General features: G+C 60.1%; 1 protein-coding gene across 6 annotated transcripts in view; it reads left to right on the forward strand.

Moving 5' to 3' along the window:
* Positions 1 to 461: 461 nt before the first annotated feature.
* SARDH (sarcosine dehydrogenase) overlaps positions 462 to 18727 on the forward strand; it is a 61240-nt gene continuing 42974 nt past the window's right edge. The window contains exons 1-12 of one of the 6 annotated variants that reach the window (XM_023242968.2): positions 462 to 577; positions 676 to 789; positions 1176 to 1226; positions 3309 to 3668; positions 4981 to 5159; positions 6221 to 6400; positions 7091 to 7214; positions 7419 to 7519; positions 14706 to 14810; positions 15949 to 16078; positions 16460 to 16543; positions 18549 to 18635. In XM_023242968.2, the coding sequence (XP_023098736.2) occupies positions 3338 to 3668; positions 4981 to 5159; positions 6221 to 6400; positions 7091 to 7214; positions 7419 to 7519; positions 14706 to 14810; positions 15949 to 16078; positions 16460 to 16543; positions 18549 to 18635 (1321 nt within the window). In that variant the 5' untranslated portion in view covers positions 462 to 577; positions 676 to 789; positions 1176 to 1226; positions 3309 to 3337. The other 5 variants (XM_045042591.1, XM_045042594.1, XM_019816743.3 and 2 more) reach the window with 5 other exon arrangements.

Consider the following 18727-nt stretch of genomic DNA (forward strand, 5'->3'; position numbering starts at 1 on the left):
CAGACAGCCAGACTTTCTGGCTTGCCTCTGAAGGCAGTGGGCACCCCTCCCCCGGGAGCAAGCAAGCCGGAGCTGGACAGGCAGGAGCTTGCGAAGGCCCTGGATCCCCTCCCCGGGGGCCCTCACGAGCCACGGGGCCTGGCACAACCCTGTTGCTTACCCAGCACTTTTTGCCCACCTCACCTGTGCTAAGCTCATTTGGGGGCATTGGGGAGCACAGACAGGCACGGGCAGGCAGGGGTGCACGGGGCCACCGGAGCATACCTGTAACCCCTGTTTTAGCGATGAGGAGGTGAGGTCACCCGCCCCAACACCCAGGGTTAATGGGGCCTCAGGGTCCACAGCACTGCTCTGCGGCCCGCATGCTTGCGGCCCGGGCAGCCAAGAAGCCAGAGGCGGTGGGCGGTCCCTCCCGGCGGGGTGGGGGGCGGTGACAGGGGCGGGTCGGGGGCGGGCCGGGGGCGGGCAGCCCGGGTCCGGCTGGGAAGCCGCTGAGGAGGAAGGAAGGGACGGCACCCTGCAGCCCCTGGGCCAGGCACTGGCAGGGGGCGCCAAGCGGAGCAGTGGCCGGCTGGAGGTTCCCCCCCCCCCACCCCGGGAGGGGCAGGGCCCGGGCCCTCCCCTGGGCGGGCGGGGTTGGGACAGATCAAGACTTCTCTCCGCCTCTGGCTGCAGGAACCTTCGGGCTGCGAGGGCGCGAGCCCTCCTCCACCAGGCGGAGGCTCCGTCAACCTCCTTCACCCCACAGGCTCTGAGGAGCGTTCCTCTGGCTCCGGCTTCACAGCTCAGGTGACATTGTCGCTCAAGTCCCCACCCCGTCCTAATGCCCCCGCGCCCTGGGCTGCCCCGCGCCCTCACCCCGGGGAACACACGGGCCACGCTGCTGACCGGGCCGGAGAGGGTCAGCGGGGCCGGAGAGCGAGTTCACGTCCAAGCAGCTGCTTCGGGTGGGGGGAGCACCGGCGGCCCCGCGGCACTGGGAGAGCCCCAGGCCCCGTCCCCGCCCCCCGGGAGTCCCCGCGGGTCACCGGAGGGTGGGGAGGGGGCACGTGGTGGCCCCCCCCGGGGCGGGAGGCACTTGAGCTGGCAGTCCGGGAGCGGGGAAGCGGGCGCGGGGGCGGATGCCCAGCCTTGAACGTGCCCCACAGCCACGTGACCCGACTTTCCACTGGCAGGGCGCCACTGTTGGGGGTTCCTGGAAGATTAGGGCACTTTGGAGACAGAAGGTAAGTTCAGATACGTGGCCGGGGAGCCCCTCTGTGGGCAGGAGGCAGGTGGGCCTTTAGACTGGGGGGCAGAGGGACTGAGATGCCTTGTCGCCCCCACCCCGCTGGGGGGGGGGCGCCCGGGCAGCCCTGAGCAGCCGGAGAGCAGGGCCCCTCACCCGCGGCCCCACTGTTGAGGTGTGGCAGCGAGGCTCCCCTCCCCCAGACCAGGTCCCCGGAGAGCCTGCAGGCCTGGGCTGTGCTCGGCCACTCGGCCGCCCTGTGACCTTGGCCACCTTAGACAGCCTTCCAGCACCTTGCTCTCCTCCCCTGTACAATGGGGACAGCGGTCATACTGACCTGAGAGCATTTCTCGGTTGCTGAAGGAGGAAGTTTGGCACCTGGCACACTCTTGGAAACAGGTCTACTTTTTATTTTATTTATTTGTTATTTATGTATTTTTAAATTTTAATGTTTATTTATTATTGAGAGACAGAGAGAGAGACAGAGCATGAGGATGGGAGGGGCAGAGAGAGGAGGAGACACAGAATCCGAAGCAGGCTCCAGGCTGCGAGCTGTCAGCACAGAGCCCGACGCGGGGCTCGAACTCGCAAACCGCGAGATCATGACCTGAGTTGAAGCCGGACGCTCAACCGACTGAGCCACCCAGGCGCCCCAGAGGTCGACTTTTTAAATTAAATTAACCAGGTCATAAATATCAGTCATGACTATGACTGTAGGTGGCACCCGTGCACCTCACATTCGCCACTAAATCCCTCTTGCTTGTCCTACTGACCCCAGAAGGGGGCGCGGGAGGCCCCTCCCAGCGGTCCTGTCCTCCCCGTGGTGGGCAGGATACACCCCCAGGGAGACACCTCTTGGCCCCTTCGCCCCTTAGGAGGTGGGCCTCCTGTCGTCTTGTAATTATGTGACTTTTCTGGTTGGGAGGGCTCCCTGAAGGAGGAGGGATTTGAGGTGAGCCCTGAAGGCCCCTGGGGGACACCGAGGAGGAGGCAGAGGGGCAGGGAGGGGGCTTCTCCTCCCCCCACCCCCCACCCCCACGCTCCCGTCTGTGTGCCCAGGTGACTCCTTCACTGCGGCCCCTGCCCCAGGCCCTCCGGGGACTGACACCTCCCTCGGTCTCCCCCCCACTGCCAAACCTGTCCCATCACCACACCGCCGTGCCGGGGGCTCTTCCTGCAGACCTGTGGGACGCGGGGCGCGGTGCTCAGGAAGATACCCTACCCCGTGTCCTGAGCCCCCTCCCCCTGCAGCCTGCCTCTCCCCCTCCGGAGGTCATCTCTCTGGGTCCTGAGCTCCTGCTTGTCCTCAGAGCTCAGGTCCCCTCCCCCCTCCCTGCCCTCCCTCACCGGTGACCCTACTTCCCCAGGTCTCCTATCGGCCCCCTGCTCCCCACCTCCCCTGTGCCCCTGACACCCCCCACCCCCCCAGCCCAGGGCCGGTGCTCGGTCACAGCCCGGTTCACTGTCCATGTCTGTCCACAGAGGGCCAGGAGAGACGGACAGAAGCAGGCCACTGTCGGTGGCAGGTGGCAGGGTTAGCAAGCAAGGGGCCTCGCAACGAGGCCCGTCTCGGGGCCGGCAGACAGTGGGTCTCTGCACCCACCCACCAGATCTTAGTTTCTGCAGCGGCCTTATGGGGCTCAGTCACTCGAACTGTCCAGAGGGTCTCAGTGATGCTTTGCTCCCTCGAGCCTTCGTTCCTGAAAACCGCTCCCGTTGTGGGAAGGGGGGCAGAATGTACATTCCCGGGATGCGGGAGGGGGTGAGGGGCCTCTGACTGCCTGGGTCCAGCTCGTGGGTCAACCTGCAGTCATGTCCCCTCGATGACCTACTCCAGCAGCCCACCCCTGGGCTGGCAGGGACCTCCTGCCTCCCACCACGGTTGCCCTGGGCTCGCCAATGCCCACAGGCCCTCAGTCCCTGAGCACTGGGCTGCAGGTGCACTCGGGGCCCCGGGGAGGCGGAGGAAGGAGGGCCTGGAGGGTATGGGAGGCTGTTCCCCCCCCCCCCGCCCCGGGTATCACCTGGTGCCGCCCCCACCACGCCTCCATGCCCCAGCCAGCCCTGGCTCTCTCCCCAGCTCCCTGCGGTGCTGAGTCTGGAGTCCCCATGGCCTCGCTGAGCAGAGCCCTGCGTGTGGCCGCCACATGCCCTCGCCGGGGCCGGACGCGGGGCCTGGGGCTGCGCGCCCTGACCGGCCAGGCCGGCCCCACCGCCGAGAAGAGCGTGCCGTACCGGCGGACCCTGAAGGAGCCCCAGGGCCCCTCGACGGTGGCCCGGGGCCCAAGCCAGCCCCTGCCCAGCACAGCCCACGTGGTGGTCATCGGCGGGGGCAGCTTGGGCTGCCAGACCCTGTACCACCTGGCCAAGCTGGGCGTGAGCGGGGCAGTGCTGCTGGAGCGGGAGCGGCTGACCTCCGGGACCACCTGGCACACGGCAGGTAGGGGCCGGGGCAGGGGGTGCTGGAAGGGGCTGATTCCGGGTTGGCAACCCGAGGCAGCCGCGCTGGAGGAGGAGGGACACAGAAGACGCGGGTTCACCGGAAGGTGGGGGGTCCTCCTGGCCCCCCACGTCTCTGACGAGCAGAGGTGGGGAGGAGGGAGCGGGGCTGTCACCGGAGCTGGGGGCCCAGACAGCTGTCTGTTCCGAGAGCGGACACCCCTCCCCAGACAGAGCCACCGTGGATGAGGGGGTTCCTCGGCGGGTCTAGAGCACAGACGGGGGAGGAGCCATCGGGGTGATGCAGAGCGGTGTTCTCCGTGGGCACCAGGTGCGTCCGTGAGTCTCAACCTGCTAGCTAGCCAGTGGGCACGCATGAAGCGCCTACGGTATGCACGCAGCCGACCCTCTGCCTTAACCCCGGGTCCTGGGTTAAGTTTGCCAGTTTCTGGGGGGTAAACACCCCCACCTTGGCTAACGTCATGCTGCCGGCGTGAGGTCACTGGACGTGGAGTTGGGAAGCAGTCCGGGCCTCGCGCTCAGGCCTGCACACCGCTGCCTCTGCCTTCCCACCGTCCCGTCGCTGCGAGACCGGCCTCAGCCCTGGCCACCCACGCCCCACACTCTGCTCTGAATGGAGCAGCTTTGCTGCTCGACAGCCTGCACCTGGGCTTCTCGGTCCTGGGTCAGGGTCCTGGCCCCATCGTCACCTGCTCTGCTGTCCCGAGAGTGGAACTGTTTGGTGCCATTTAATGTCACCGTAAACTAATCATGCTGATCCCGGGGGCTGCTCTGTCAGCCTGTGACAGGCTGAGCCCTGGGCTTGGCACGCAGAAAGTGTTCGTAAATAGGACCTTCGATAGTGCCACAATCTGAGGTGCCCAGGGGCCAGGAGCCCGGTCCGCAAATCATCTTGGACCCTGTGATTTGTTTTTAAATTTTATTTATTCTTAGAGAGAGAGAGAGAGGGAGCGTGCACAGTGGTGGTGGGGTGGGGGCGGAGAGAAAGAGAGAATCCCAGGAAGGCCTCTCGCTGTCACCACAGAGCCCGACGTGGGGCTCAAGGTGGGGCTCGACCTCACGAACCACGAGATCGTGACCTGAGCCCCAGTCGGATGCTTACCCGACCGAGCCCCCCAGGCGCCCGGCGCTGTGATTTCTTGCTCATCTGCCTCTCCAAGTCCCCCATGGCCTTCAGAGAAAGACCCAGGCCCGCCGCCTGTTCTTTGGGAGCCCGGGGCCTGCCGGGAGGGAGGAAGGGGTGCCCCACCGCCTTGCCGGGAACTGATGGTGCCCTGCCCCTTCCCGGCCAGGCCTGCTGTGGCAGCTTCGGCCCAGCGACGTGGAGGTGGAGCTTCTGGCCCACACCCGGCGTGTGGTGAGCCACGACCTGGAGGAGGAGACGGGGCTGCACACGGGCTGGATCCAGAATGGGGGCCTGTTCATAGCATCCAACCGGCAGCGTCTGGATGAGTACAAAAGGCTCATGTCGGTGGGTGGGAGCTCGGGCCTGGCACCGGCGGGGTGGGGACGGGGCAGCATGGCTCAGGGAAGGAGCCCTTGCTGGCGGGCCGCCTGGGACAGGCGAGCCTTGGCATGCTCGCCTTCAAAATGGGACCGTGTTGTGGACCACAGTCTCTGAGCCCCGGACACAGGGGAGGCCCCACAGTGGAGCTGTTACTGTCACCGGGCTGTGCTCAGGGGAGGCAGGATCAGTAGGAGGTCGCATTCACCAGGAGGCGTCCCCGACAAGGAGAAAGCTTTATGCTGCTGAAGAGCCTTGTATTGAGGTGGGGACATGGGTGAGGCCGGCTTCTCCAGCCATCGGTCCCCTTATAGAGCACCGACTGAATGCCTGCTCAGGGCGCAGTGAGCAGTGTGGCCAGCAGGGGCTCGTTGTCACAGGGATGCTGAGTCCCCTGGGACCCCAGGCTGCAGGCAGGGGCAGCTGGCTTCACCAGGGCAGGTGTGGGTTCCTGGGCAGAGGCGCTGGCCCCATTCGGCCTCATCCTGCCCCTGGGCTCGCTCGTCAGCTGGGACCGAGGCCTCCAAAGAAAGCCCCGGCCCCAACCTTCCAGCCCAAGTTCCCAGCAGCTCCCGGAAGCCTCAGCCACTTTCATTCTGAGGCAGAGAATCCGATTGGCTCAGCCTCTTTCTAGTTGGGTGGGGCCTGTCCCCTTGTGATACCTGGGGGCACTTGATTGGCTGCCTGTGGGCCAATCAAATGTGCCGGTGTGGCCAGTCCTGCTAAGCCAGGGGCCTGGGACCCAGGATCGGGTTGGCCTCCTGGGAGCTGGTCCCACTGGGGAATCTGGTCCTCAAGCCCAAAATGTTTGTTTCTGTAAGAAGCCCCTTCCTCACCAGAGACTGGTCTGAGCCCGTTAGGGGTGTCAACCACATAAGCCATTATCACCCCATGTCCCCAGGGGAACTTCCTGGAGGAGGCAAGGTTGGAGCTGCAGCTCGGAGGCCCAGAGGCCCAGACCGGGAGGAGAGCGGCCAGAGGATGTCTGCTCCCCGAGGACTGACTTACTTGCCTTTGGGTCCCTCTAGTTGGGCAAGGCGTATGGCGTGGAGTCCCACGTGCTGAGCCCGGCCGAGACGAAGGCACTGTACCCGCTGATGAACGTGGACGACCTGTACGGGACCCTGTATGTGCCACACGACGGTACGATGGACCCGGCCGGCACGTGTACCGCCCTCACCAGGGCTGCTGCTGCCCGGGGAGCCCAGGTACCAAAGGCCGCCGGGCCCTGTGCCCCCCGCTCCTGGCCCCAGGAACCCCAAGGGCCCAAGGAAAGGAAACAGGTGCCATTCTCTCTGCTGTGTGACCTTGGGCCGGGGACAGCCTCTCTGAGGCTTTTGATCTGCCCCTGCAAAGGTGGGCGGTGCCTCGGGGGATGTCAGCCCTCCTTCCTTCCCCTAGGCTCTGGCCGTGCTAGACAAGGGAGTCCTCTCCGGATCTCTTCTTGTGTTTCTCGTCTTTTATCCGAGATAAACACAGAGTTGTAGAACTTATTGGAAAGCACAGAAAAGCAAAAGAGAAGAAATGAAAATCACCCAGAGGGGAAAAATGTTGAGATTTTAGTTTGACCCCAAATACGTGTTTCGGAAGATACGCTTGTATACAACGTGGAAGCAAGCCACACTGATCGGTGACCTTTTTACCGAAGGACTAGACCACAGACACCCGTTAGCGACTCGAGCCTTGCTTTTTAAAAGCCACTTTGTGAGAAAGAGCCCCGGGTCTGGGATCAAGTTCCCCAAGTCAAGGAGCTCCTGGGCCTAGTTTCCAGCGCCATGGTCTCCCCGCTTCCCCGACGGTGCCCCAGGTCCCGTCCAGGCGAGGCGGGGGGACATCAGGGGTGATCAGCACCCTCGGGGAGCCCTGCATGGCTCTGGAAGCAGCCTTCTCGCTCCCAGGTCATCGAGAACTGCCCCGTGACCGGCATCCGTGTGCGGACCGACGACTTCGGGGTGCGGCGGGTCGCAGCCGTGGAGACAGAGCACGGCTCCATCCAGACGCCCTGTGTGGTCAATTGTGCAGGTGAGCAGGACTGTCCCCTGGCTCTCGGGTGGCCACGCTGGCTGCTCCCTCAGCCGGGCCTTTCTCTGGGGGAGCGGGGAGGGGCCTGGGTGTGACGTAGAGGAATCGCCCCGGGACAGCGGTGCCTGCACAGGCGCCCCACCCCACCTGGCCGGCCCCCCCTCCAGGCACAGCAGTGCTGACCTATCCCTGCTCTGCCCGCAGGAGTGTGGGCCAGCGCCGTGGGCCGGATGGCCGGAGTCAAGGTCCCGCTGGTGGCCATGCACCATGCCTACGTCGTCACCGAGCGCATTGAGGGGATCCAGGTACATAGACTGTGGGAGGCGCAGGGACCTGGCTCTGAGCCCTAGCACTTGGCAGGTGGCTCGCCACCCTGAGCCTCAGCCACCTCATCTGTGAAATGGGCGTCATAACCCCGGGTGTTTGGGGTGGGGTGACGGTTAAATGAAGTAACACGGGTGTGACCCTGCTGGTGCTGACTCCCTTGACCCTCGGGGCAAAGCTCCGCACTGACGCCCAAGGTTGTCCTGCCTGGTGCAGTCAGTCAGTGCTTTGCCATGTTCTGTGCCCCAGGTACCTCTTCGGGGGACCCCCATGTGTCTGCGTCCCGCAGATATGCCCCGGGTGCCAGTCCTGGCAAGGATTCCCCACCCTCAGGTCCTCCCCAGGGAGACCCATCCACCCCTCCAGCCCTCTGTCCTTCTACCCCTTCATCCCTCCCCCCTCTTTCGCCTCTCCCTCCCTCCACCCCTTCAACCCTCCCTCCACCCCTCCCTCCAGCCATCCAGCCCTCCAGCCGTCCACCCTCCAGCCCTTGTCCTTCTACCCCTCCACCCCACCCCCCTACCTTCGCCCCTCTCTCCCTCCCTCCACCACTACACCCCTCCACCCCTCCCTCCAACCCTCCAGCCCTCCATCCTTCTACCCCTCCACCCCACCCCTCCCTTCGCCCCTCCCTCCACCCCTCCACCCCTCCCTCCAGCCCTCCATCCTACCCCTCCACCCCACCCCCCTCCCTTCGCCCCTCTCTCCCTCCCTTCGCCCCTCTCTCCCTCCACCCCTCCCCCTCCCCTTCCCTCCCCCCTCCCTCCCTCCACTCCTCCACTCCTCCCCCTCCCTTCGCCCCTCCCTCCTTTCACCCCTCCACCCCTCCCTCACTCCCGCCCTCCAGCCCTCTGTCCTTCTACCCCTTCATCTCTCCCTCCCTCCCTCATCATCCATCTATTAACCCATTTACCTCCCATTCCATGTAACCCTCCCTCCTTCACCCTGCTCACACCCCGCAAACATCGCTGCGTCTCAGGCCCTATCCTAGAAACCAGGGCTGTGATGTGACAGAGAGAAGGACCCAGTTCTCGTCTGGGTGAAGCTGGGGGGAGGTACGGACAGGCAAAGGAGCAAATCCAGAGCAGGCTGATGGGGGCGCAATGGCCGTGGTGGGGCAGGGCTCTGAGGAGGCCGGCACAGGGCTTCTTCCCGGACTCTCAGCCCAGGGAGGGAGTGCAGGAAGAGAGCAGGAGGAGGGCGGTGCGGGACCCACAGGCAGTTCAGAGAGGGGCCTGACGGTGGTGGTGGGAGAGTGGGAGGTGGGAGCCCGCAAAGAGGGTCTTGGAGCCTCCTCCCTGCCCTGGAAGAGCCTGGCTTCCCTCGTCAGTGGCTGGCTGCTAGGTGGCCTCCCCACCACTCCTGCCCCTGCTCCGGTTCATGGATGAGTTTAATGTGATCCCGCCGAGGCCTCCAAAGGGCTGCTCTGTGCCAGGTGCTCCCTGATTCTGTGGGGAGGGCTCCCCGGGTGGCCGCCAGGGGTCGCCCTCAGGCCACCGTGGGCTCAGACCACAGCTGGGGAAAGCTGGGGACAGCCTGTGGGCAGGACAGGGGCTGTGTCCCGGGGGGGGATCACTCTCCTTGGGAGGCCACAGGGCTGTGCTACCCTGGGCACCCCTGAGGGTCTGACCCAGGCCTGAGTCCAGGCCAAGCACTGCCCCCAGCTCCTCTGTGACCTGGCGCCTTCCCTCTCTGGGCCTAGTGTCTGTGGCTGACAGAGTGCCCAGTGCTCTCTGCTGGTCTGGCTTGCCCACCAACCTCTGCCCGCTTCTGCAGAAGCTATTCTGCTTGGGCACCGAGCGATGGGAAAGCCCAGGCTCAGGGGCTGCATTTCAGCCCCCAATAACGCAGCCAGGAAAGTCATAGTGCTGGGTGGGCCTCAGTTTCCTTTTCTGCAAAACGAGCGATAACCATATGGACTGCACAGGGCTGCGTGAGGTGAAGGGCCAAACACGGTGCTTGGCCTGTAGCCGGTGGTGAGGATGACGATGACCAGGACCAAGGGGGCACAGAGGGGTCTGGCCAGCTGGTGCTTCAGAGGAAGAGATTAGGGAAAGCTGAAACGATCCGGAAGGCTTCCCAGAGGAAGTGGCCAACAGGTTTTGGATGGATGGGGGGCAGGAGAAATAATGCAAGGGAGTGGGCTGAGGTCCGGAGGCAGGGACATCAGTGGGACAGGGTCATACCTGTGGGCGGGGGGCGGGGGGGGGGGGCTCCTGCGTGGAGATGGCAGTGAGAGTGCCCAGAGGACGCCTTGGGGCTGAACTGAGCATGTGCTGGGCACTCAAGGCAGCTCAGTGTGCTGGGGCCAGGAGCTGGGGACACTGATCCTGCTGGAGCAAGAGTCTGGGACTTCCCCGGCCACCAGGTGTCCCCACTGTCCTGCTCTATGGAGCTCCAGAGTTTCTGTTTCGCTTGTAGAGTGGTAGTGACAATGGAAGTAATGATATGATGATTACTGTTTCCGAAGTGCTCCGTTACGGACAACATCTTATACGTTCTTGACAACAGTCCTTCGACTGTTGTCTTCGACAACAGTCCTCCTAGTTGTCCAGCTAACTAGGAGACTGGAGTGGGAGGGAGGGGCATCCACCAGGTTATACCTTTTGGTCTCTGCGTGGAGACGGGGCAGAGGAGTCCCACATCATGTGCCCGTCTCCAGGGTAAGTGGTCCATGAGGGAAGGCAGCTCCTCCAGAGCCAAAGAGCAGCAGGGGACGTGGCGTCTCCTGACTCTTGGTCACTTTCTAAAGTGATTTTGGTTTGTTTTTGGTGAAATCAGTAGGCAGTGTTTGCAATATAATGACAATGTAAATATTGTTAACTCCTGAGCAAAATAGTGTCTGACTTTTGTGTTTCCTGGAGTTATTGTTTTCCAGTTGCTCAGTTTTCTATGTAACTGTCACTAATTCTGTCTATCTATCTATCTATCTGTCTAACAACATTACCTTCATCCCCCCAAACCCCATACCCATTTTTAGTCACTCCCCATTTCCCACCCAACCCTCAGTCTTAGATAATCACTAATCTGATTTCTATCTCTATGGATTTTCCTATTCTGGACATTTAATAAAATGAAATCATACCATATACGACCTTTTGCGTCTGACTTCTTTCACTCAGTATGACATTTTCAAAGTTCATCCATGTGGTGCATATATCAGAATTTCATTCTTTCAATGGCTGACTAATATTCTATCCTAGACCACCTTTTATTTGTCCAGTCATCTGTTGATGGACATTTGAGTTGTTTCCACTTTTTGGCTGTTATGAATAATGCTGCTATGAACATTCATGAACATGTTTTTGTGTTGACACGTGTGTTCATTTCTCTTGAGTAGATATCATGGAGTGGAATTGCTGAGTCACATAGTAACTCTATGTTTAACTGTTTGAGGAACTGTCAGATTGTTTTCAAAGCACATGCACTGTTTTACGTTCCCACGCACAGTGGGTGAGGGTTGTGATTTCTCCAAGTCCTCGCCACCACTGGTGATTCTCTCTCTTTGATCCCAGCCACACTAGTGGGTGTGAGGTGGGATCTCACTGGGGTTTCGTGCTGCATTTCCCTACTGGCTAATGATGGTGAGCGTCTTCCCATGTGCTTACTGGCCATTCGTGCATCTTCTTTGGAGAAATGTCTATTCAGACACCTTGCTCATTTAAATCGGGTTACTGGTCTTTGTATTGAGTTATAAGAGTTCCTGTTATATGCTGGGTACAAGTCTCTTATCAGATTAATGCCTTCCAGATACTTCCTCCCATTCTGTGGGTTGTCTTTTCCCTTTCTTGATGGAGTTGTTGGCAGCACAAAACGTCTTGATTTTGGTGAAATCCAACTTACAGATTGTTTCTTTTGTTGCTTGTACTTCTGGGGTCATATTTCAGAAGGCATTTCCTAACCCAAGGCCACAAAGACTTACTCCCATGTTTTCTTCTAAGAATCGTATAGTTTAGCTCTTACTCTTAGGTCTAGGACCCACTTTGACTATGGTTCGTGTATGGTGTGAGGTAGGGGCCCAGCCTCCTTCTCTGCGTGTGGCTGTCCAGCTGCACGGGCACCATGTGTTGATGACCGTGGCGTCCCCCTCGCCCGGCCTTGGCATCCTTGTGGAAAAGCAGTGACCATAAATGTGCGGGTTTATATCTGGACTCTCATCCCCATTTGTGATCTATATGCGTATCCTTGTGTTAGTGTCTTGATTACAATGGTTTTGTAGTGAGTTTTGAAATCAGGAAGCGTGAGTCTCCCAGCTTGGTCCTTCTTTTTCAAGATGGTTTTAACTATTCTGGGTCCCTTGCATTTCCATATGAATTTTAGGATCAGTTTGTCAATTTCTGCCAAGCAGCCCGCTGCAATTTTAATGGCGATCGTGTTGAATCTGGATCCATTTGGAGAGCACATCATCTTAGCAATATCAAGTCTTCATTTTGTAATCATGGGATGTCTTTCCACTCGTTCAGGCCTTCTTTAATTTCTTTCAAAAATATTGCTGAGTTTTCAGAGTACAAGTTTTACACTCTTGTTGAATTTGTGGGTATTGTTAAATTCTTTTTGATGACGTAGGTGGAATTATTTTCTTAATTTCATTTTTTTTGCTCATCATTAGTGAAGTGAAGAAATACAATAATTTTTGTCTGTTACACATTGATCTTGTATCTTGCCACCTTATTGAACTATTTTGTTAGTTGTAACAGTTTTCTAGTGGGTTCCTTAGGGGTTTCTATATGTAAGATCACATCATCTGCAACAGGAAAGTTTTGCTCCTTCTTCCAATGTTAATGCCTCTCATTATTTTTTCTTGTCTAATTGCTGCCTCAGCTAGAACCTCCGATATGATGCTGAGTAGAAGTGGTGAGGTAGACATCCTATCGTTAGGCTAACCTTAAAGGAAGAGCTGAAAATAAGTATGTTTTAGCTGTGGGTGTGTCTTAGATACCCTTTGTCAGGAAGTTCCCTCCTATTTCTAGATTGCTGAGTGTTTTTGTCATGAAGGGTGTTGGAAATCCTTTTTCTGCATCTATTGAAATGATTGGTTTTCATCCTTTAGTCTGTTGCTATGGTGTATCACAAGGATTTATTTTCAGATGTCAAGCCAACCTTGCATTCCTGGGATAACCCCCATTAGGTCATGGCATACACTCCTCTTGTATGCTGCTGGGTTCAGTTGGCTGGTATTTTGTTGAGGTTATTTGCATGTATGTTCGTAACTGTCACATTTCCGCTCCCCCCCCCCAACATTTCAACATGTCTGTCAACTAGCTCTCAATAGTATGTTCTGCACAACTCGTGCACACCAGAGAAATCACATACGGTCTCTATGTCCCATTCTCCCTGCCCTGGAGGAAGCCTTCTGCTCTTCTGAGTGGCTCTTTTCTGGGCTGCCTGCCTCTTGGCCTCTGCTCGGCTCTGACCCTGGGGCCATCTTCACGCCTCTTCTGTTTGGATCCTTGATGTGCATGCGCTCTGGTTGCTTACTGAGAAGGGGCACATGGGAAGTAAAATGTTTTTGTGTTCATCCATGTCTGAAATAATCCTTATTCTTTCCGGACACTTGATTGAGGGATTGACGGGGTCTAGAATTCTCCATCTAAAATTGTCTGTGGATAGGGCGCCTGGGTGGCTCAGTCGGTTAAGCACCAGACTTCAGCTCAGGTCATGATCTCACAGTTTGTGAGTTCGAGCCCCGCGTCGGGCTCTGTGCTGACAGCTTGGAGCTCGGAGCCTGCTTCGGATTCTGTGTCTCCCTCTCTCTCTGCCCCTCCCCCGTTCATGCTCTGTCTCTCTCTGTCTCAAAAATAAATAAACGTTAAAAAAAATTTTTTTTTAATAATAAATAAAATAAAATTGTCTGTGGAATTTTGGAGACTCCGCTCCAGGTCCTTCGGCCTCCAGGATGCTATTCCCATGTTTCACCCCAGCATGCCTCGGTGCCGGCCTGTCCGTTCATGGGGCGTGATAGGACCCCTTTAATATGGAGATTCATGACTTTCAATCTGAGAAGTTGTCCAGGTTCATTGCTCTGATGTTCCTCTACTCCATTTCCTCTGTTTGTCTTTCTGGAACCCCCGATAAGGTGGATGTTGGACCTTTAGGGTTGACCTTGTGATTTCCTTATTTTTTTCCTTTCCCGATTTCCATTTCTTCATCTTGTTTAGCTTCCTATATGGAAGATGGTCTTATCCAACCCGCCTGTTGCATTTTTCATTTTGATGATCATCTCCTGTTTCGAGACCTCTTTCTTGATCTGGGATTGTTCCTTTTCCATGGCACCTTATTTCACGGACCCAGTCTTGTCACAGCTCCGAAGTCCCCGGTTTCGCTTTTAAGTCCACAGGCCAACTGGAAGCTTGGAGAGGGAGGGCATCTCACAGGGGGTGAGGGTGAGCCATCCTTTTTGGTGAGCGGCCCTGGTGTCAGCATCTGGAGCCTTCCACGGGCCACTTCGTGTCTCCACAGTAGGGTCCCCGGGCTGCTGTCGAGGGGGAACAAGAGCCCACTCCTCACCACCCCAAACCTGGAGACTCACTCCTCCAGCCCGTGGGGCTCTCCCCAGGCCGGGCCTTAGCTGGGGAGGACGGAGGGGATCTGGGCCCACTGCTTTGAAGAGACCCTGGCCTGTCTTCCCGTTCACACACATTCTCTTTGTCTCCCACTTACACATGTGCACACGCATACACACATTCTCACATCCACACGTGTGTGCACACACACCATGCAGTCTGCCCGTCGGCCCCTGCAGAGGGAGCTGGGTTGCCACAAGCTGGGTCTCTATGGATTGGAGGGGATGGAGGCTGGCACTGGCTCGACTTGTGCAGTCTCCCCGCCCCCAACCCGAGCTGGGGCGTGGCCTCCGCTCCGCACCCTCCAGCGTTGGTTCCTTTCTCCTGCGTGCGCTTGTCCCCCCGCGGCTCTCCTAGCGTTGTGGGCTACACCTCATCCCTCCCGCCTCGCTCTCCTTACGGCTGCTGCTTTATGGGGTTTGGGGAAGGGGAGACTTGAGCGGGGGTGGTTTGTCCACAGTGTAGCCTGAGACCCCGGGTCCACTCTGCCCTCCTACAGAAAGGAGGCACCATAGTCCACCGTGGGCCTGTGCCCCCTGGCGGAGGTACTGGACCCACGGCCCAGCCCTGGCTGACCCTGAGGCCTCTCTGCTCTGCCTTCCAGAACATGCCGAACGTCCGCGACCACGATGCCTCTGTCTACCTCCGCCTCCAAGGAGATGCCTTGTCTGTGGGTGGCTATGAGACCAACCCCATCTTCTGGGAGGAGGTAAGACACAGAGGGATCGGGGAGGGGGGTGGTTCAGGGCTGCGTCTCAGTGTGGAGAAGCCTTCCTCCAGGAAGCCCGCCTTCCTGAAGCTCCTCGGGTGCACACCTGAGAAATGGCAGGTCCCTGGGCCCCAGAAGGGCCAACTCGGTTTTCTCTGAACGTGGCACACAGGTAGACCCAGACCTGGGGCAGGGAGAGGGCTGGCCTCAAACAGCAGTACTTACAGGCTGTGGAGATGTCAAATCACAGCTTTGGAAGATGACAAAAACGTTAAAACCCTGTGTCCACAGCAAACAACCCTGAGCCCGGACCCACGGCAGTGGCGTCTGTCCGGGCCCCGCGGTTCTCCCGGCAGCTTCTGGGGCTGCATGGAAGTCGGGCGGCCCCCTCGGCCCCCTCGAGCACGCCTGGGCCGCCCCCGCTCCTGGGTTCATGCCGACATCGAATGATTAAGTGACAACCTTGGGTCAGATTCTGTTTTACTTCCTGGGGACGGAGGGAGAGCAGCACGAAAGCCCCTGTCCCGGGGTGCCTGCGTTTGGCCGGGGAGACCCACAGTAAACAGACAAGTAGCAGTGACCTGTACTGAAGGAAGCCAGCGGGTTGGGAACAAGCCTCGTAAGAGTGGAGGCCTATGCTTCGTGCCGTGGTCAGGCAGGGCCCCCCGAGGAGGTGACGTCAGAGCAGAGCCCCCCTGGAGAGAGCACGGTCGGTGAGGAGCTGCCTCAGACCGGGGGTGAAGGCCCCGAGGTCTGGCCAAGCTTGTCCTTGAACTGAAGGAAGGTCAGCGTGGCCGTGGGCCAGTGGTGGACGGGGGCAGGGCCTGCCCTTGTAGGCCTCGGGGGGCCACAGAGTCACGGGGAGCCACAGGGCTGCTGGAGACCAAGAGAGGGCATGGTCTGACTTAGGAGAAGGGCGAAGGAGGGTAGGAAGGCAGGGTGACCAGGTGGAGGCCATTGCAAGAGTCCAGCGCAGAGCTGGGGGGCCTGGGCCAGCACGGGGGAAAGGAGGGGACGGGCCCCACCGATGGGTTGGTGCAGGAGACCTGAGGGGCCCAGCCCTGTCACCCCCCCCAACCCAGGGGAGACTGGCCGGGCTCGGCTCCCACTGGGCGGCTCCCCCCACCCGCCTCCCCAGGTGTCAGACAAGTTTGCCTTTGGCCTCTTTGACCTGGACTGGGACGTGTTCACCCAGCACATCGAAGGTGCCATCAACCGCGTCCCAGTGCTGGAGAAGACGGGGGTCAAGTCCACAGTCTGTGGCCCGGGTGAGTGAGGAGGCTGGAAGCAAGGGCAGGCATGCCGGGTCCTTCTGCCCGAGACCGAGGCCGGCCTGTGTCGGGCACGGACCTGGGCCGTCCCTGCCGTGAGCAGGACAGACACGACACCCCCGTTGCCGTCCCAGCAGAAGCACTGGGACTCCCACTGGGTGTCTCCCCCACCCCCTCTTTCTTCCTAGCACACACAGGGTCCCTTTAATCCTCAGTCAAGGCAAAAACACGGGTAGGGCCGGCCCTGCCCCATATCAGGCCTGGGGAGATAGGTTGGGAAAGACACGGTGTTGTCCAAAGAGGAAACTTTGTGTCTGAGGCTCTGGGTGCCTCAGTGTCCTCGTCTGTGAAATGGGTGACCGCGTACCTACTCAGCAGGAGTGGAGCAAGGAGGAAAAGCCACATGTGAGGTGCGGGGCACGGCCCGGACCAGCAGACTGCCGTCAGCCCTGAGGGGAAGGGGTGAGCCGGAGGCCGGAGAGTAACGGGTCATCCACAGCCATGCAGGGGGTGAGGGGCTGGCCAGGACAGGAGAGGGGAAGGTTCTGATGCCCAGGGGCCTGTGGCCTGCCGGGGGGGGGCCAGCCCTCTCCGCCCGGTGCCCCTGGAGCCGCTTGAATCTGTTGGGCTCGTGAGGCGGCCCAGCCGCGGTGGGCAGGATGGACGTGCCCCTGAGCGCTGGACTCGGGGTGCAGGGTGTGGGTGGGGGGCCGAAGGCTTGCTGCCCTTCCCCCCGCAGCTTCCCCGGGCTTGCGTGGGGCTGGCAATGAGAAGCACAGGCCTGAAACGATCCCAGGGGCCCGAGTCACCCGGGAACATCCTCTGTTTAATTGGACTGGGGAGTCATTGCTCCCAGGGAGCCCTATCTGGGGGGCATGTGTGTGTGAAGACATCTTGTGTCCGGCTTCCGGCCTGTGGGGGAGGGTTCGCGGGGAACAGAGCGCTTCCCCTTGCCAGGGAGGACGAGAGCGGTCAGTGGCCTTTGGCTTCCAGAACAGAACTGGGAAGTCCCAGGCCCCCTTGACTCCGGGGCATCCGGGGGCGGGCAGAGCTCCCATTCCGGGTCCCAGGGGTCCCGGCCAAGGTGGGGGCCCCGTCTGTGCTGCCCAAACATCCCATGATTCTGCATCCATCCCCAAGCTGCTCAGTCGTGAGTCATTGGCTGAACATTCAAGAGACTCTCGTCCCCCCCCACGAAGCTCTCTCCTCAGATGCCCCGTGAGGTTGTCCTCACCTTCCTGTCCGCCTGGAAACATCCCCAGCCCTCCCGAAGCGCTCCCCGGGTGGGTGACCCAGCCACAGCACTGTCACCCTCGCCCTGGCCGCCCCTGTGCCCCCTGCCACCGCCAGACACCCCCCCCCTCCTCCCCCAGGGCCCGGGAAGCTCCCGACCTTCCTCACACGGGGTCGCGTCCGTCCCCATCCCGCGCGGGACAGACCCGCGCAGAGGTTGAGAACTCCGGCTGGGGGTCAGGCAGCCCTGAGCCAGCTCCTGGCTCCCTGCTTCACTGGCAGGGTGACCCAGGTTCCGCATCTGTTCCATAGTTAGTGACCATGGTGCCTACCAGAAGGGTCACTCACACCGCCCCTCCTCCCGTCGTCATTTCTTCCCAGACATTCTCTGTTTTGCTTATTTGCGTATTTACCGTCCCCTCTCGTCAGCTGCCTGAGGGGTGGGAGCAGTCATGGCCGGAGCCGAGCCCCGGGCACATTCCGGGGGGCGGCAAGGATTTGTAGATGGACTGACTCACAGCCCTGTGAAGGTCAGTGCCATGGTCCCCGCTTTACAGATGAGGACACTGAGGCTCAGAGAGGTGAAGTGACTCGGCCAGGGTCACAGGGCTACGGAAGGGTAAAGCAGGGTTCACGCCCAGGATTGTGGCTACAAAGCTCAGCCCTTTATAACGATTCCCCAAGGGTCCCTTGCCCTCCGTGCTCTGGGTTCCGCCTGTGACGCACCTTCGGCCAACAGAGCAGAAGCCCCCGTCCCTCTCCCGGAGAACTTGGGGTCAGCCCTTCATCCAGGGACATTTATCGAACACCTGCTGTTTGCTGGGCCCCATGCTGGGCCTTGGGGCACAGTACCGAGTGGAGCCCCGTCCCTGCCCTCATGCACCCGTGGTCCAGTGGGCAAGAATGACCAGCAGTGATGCGGCAGGAAGGTGGCGCCCTGTGACGGGGGCTTGAGGGAAAGGCCCCTCCTCAGCAGGAGGCAAACCTGGATGCTGCAAAGCAGAACCCGGTCCCAGCAGGGTGGTTCTGGCAGTAAATGCTGAGGAGCTCGGGAGCGTGGCAGGAGCAGTCAGGGGGGCCCCCTGGAGGAAGTGGCATTGAGCGGAGTGGTGAGGATGGGGAAAGTCTGGGTGAAGGGGCAGCGGCAGACCCCGCTCCAATCGCTGCCCTCTCGGGAGACCCCGCCCCGGGTGCATATGGCCCGGGGAGAGCTTCAGGCCCCCCTCCCTTTCAGAGTCCTTCACACCTGACCACAAGCCCCTGATGGGGGAGGCACCTGAACTCCGAGGGTTCTTCCTGGGCTGCGGTTTCAACAGTGCAGGTGCGTGTGAGAGGCCCCTCCTTGACACCCACCACCCTGATCTTAAAGCTCCCCCAGGCAAAAAAAAAAAAAAAAAAAGGTTCCCCGGGCGG

This window comes from Felis catus, chromosome D4 (genome assembly GCF_018350175.1).
Source record: "Felis catus isolate Fca126 chromosome D4, F.catus_Fca126_mat1.0, whole genome shotgun sequence".
Classification (NCBI taxonomy): domain Eukaryota; kingdom Metazoa; phylum Chordata; class Mammalia; order Carnivora; family Felidae; genus Felis; species Felis catus.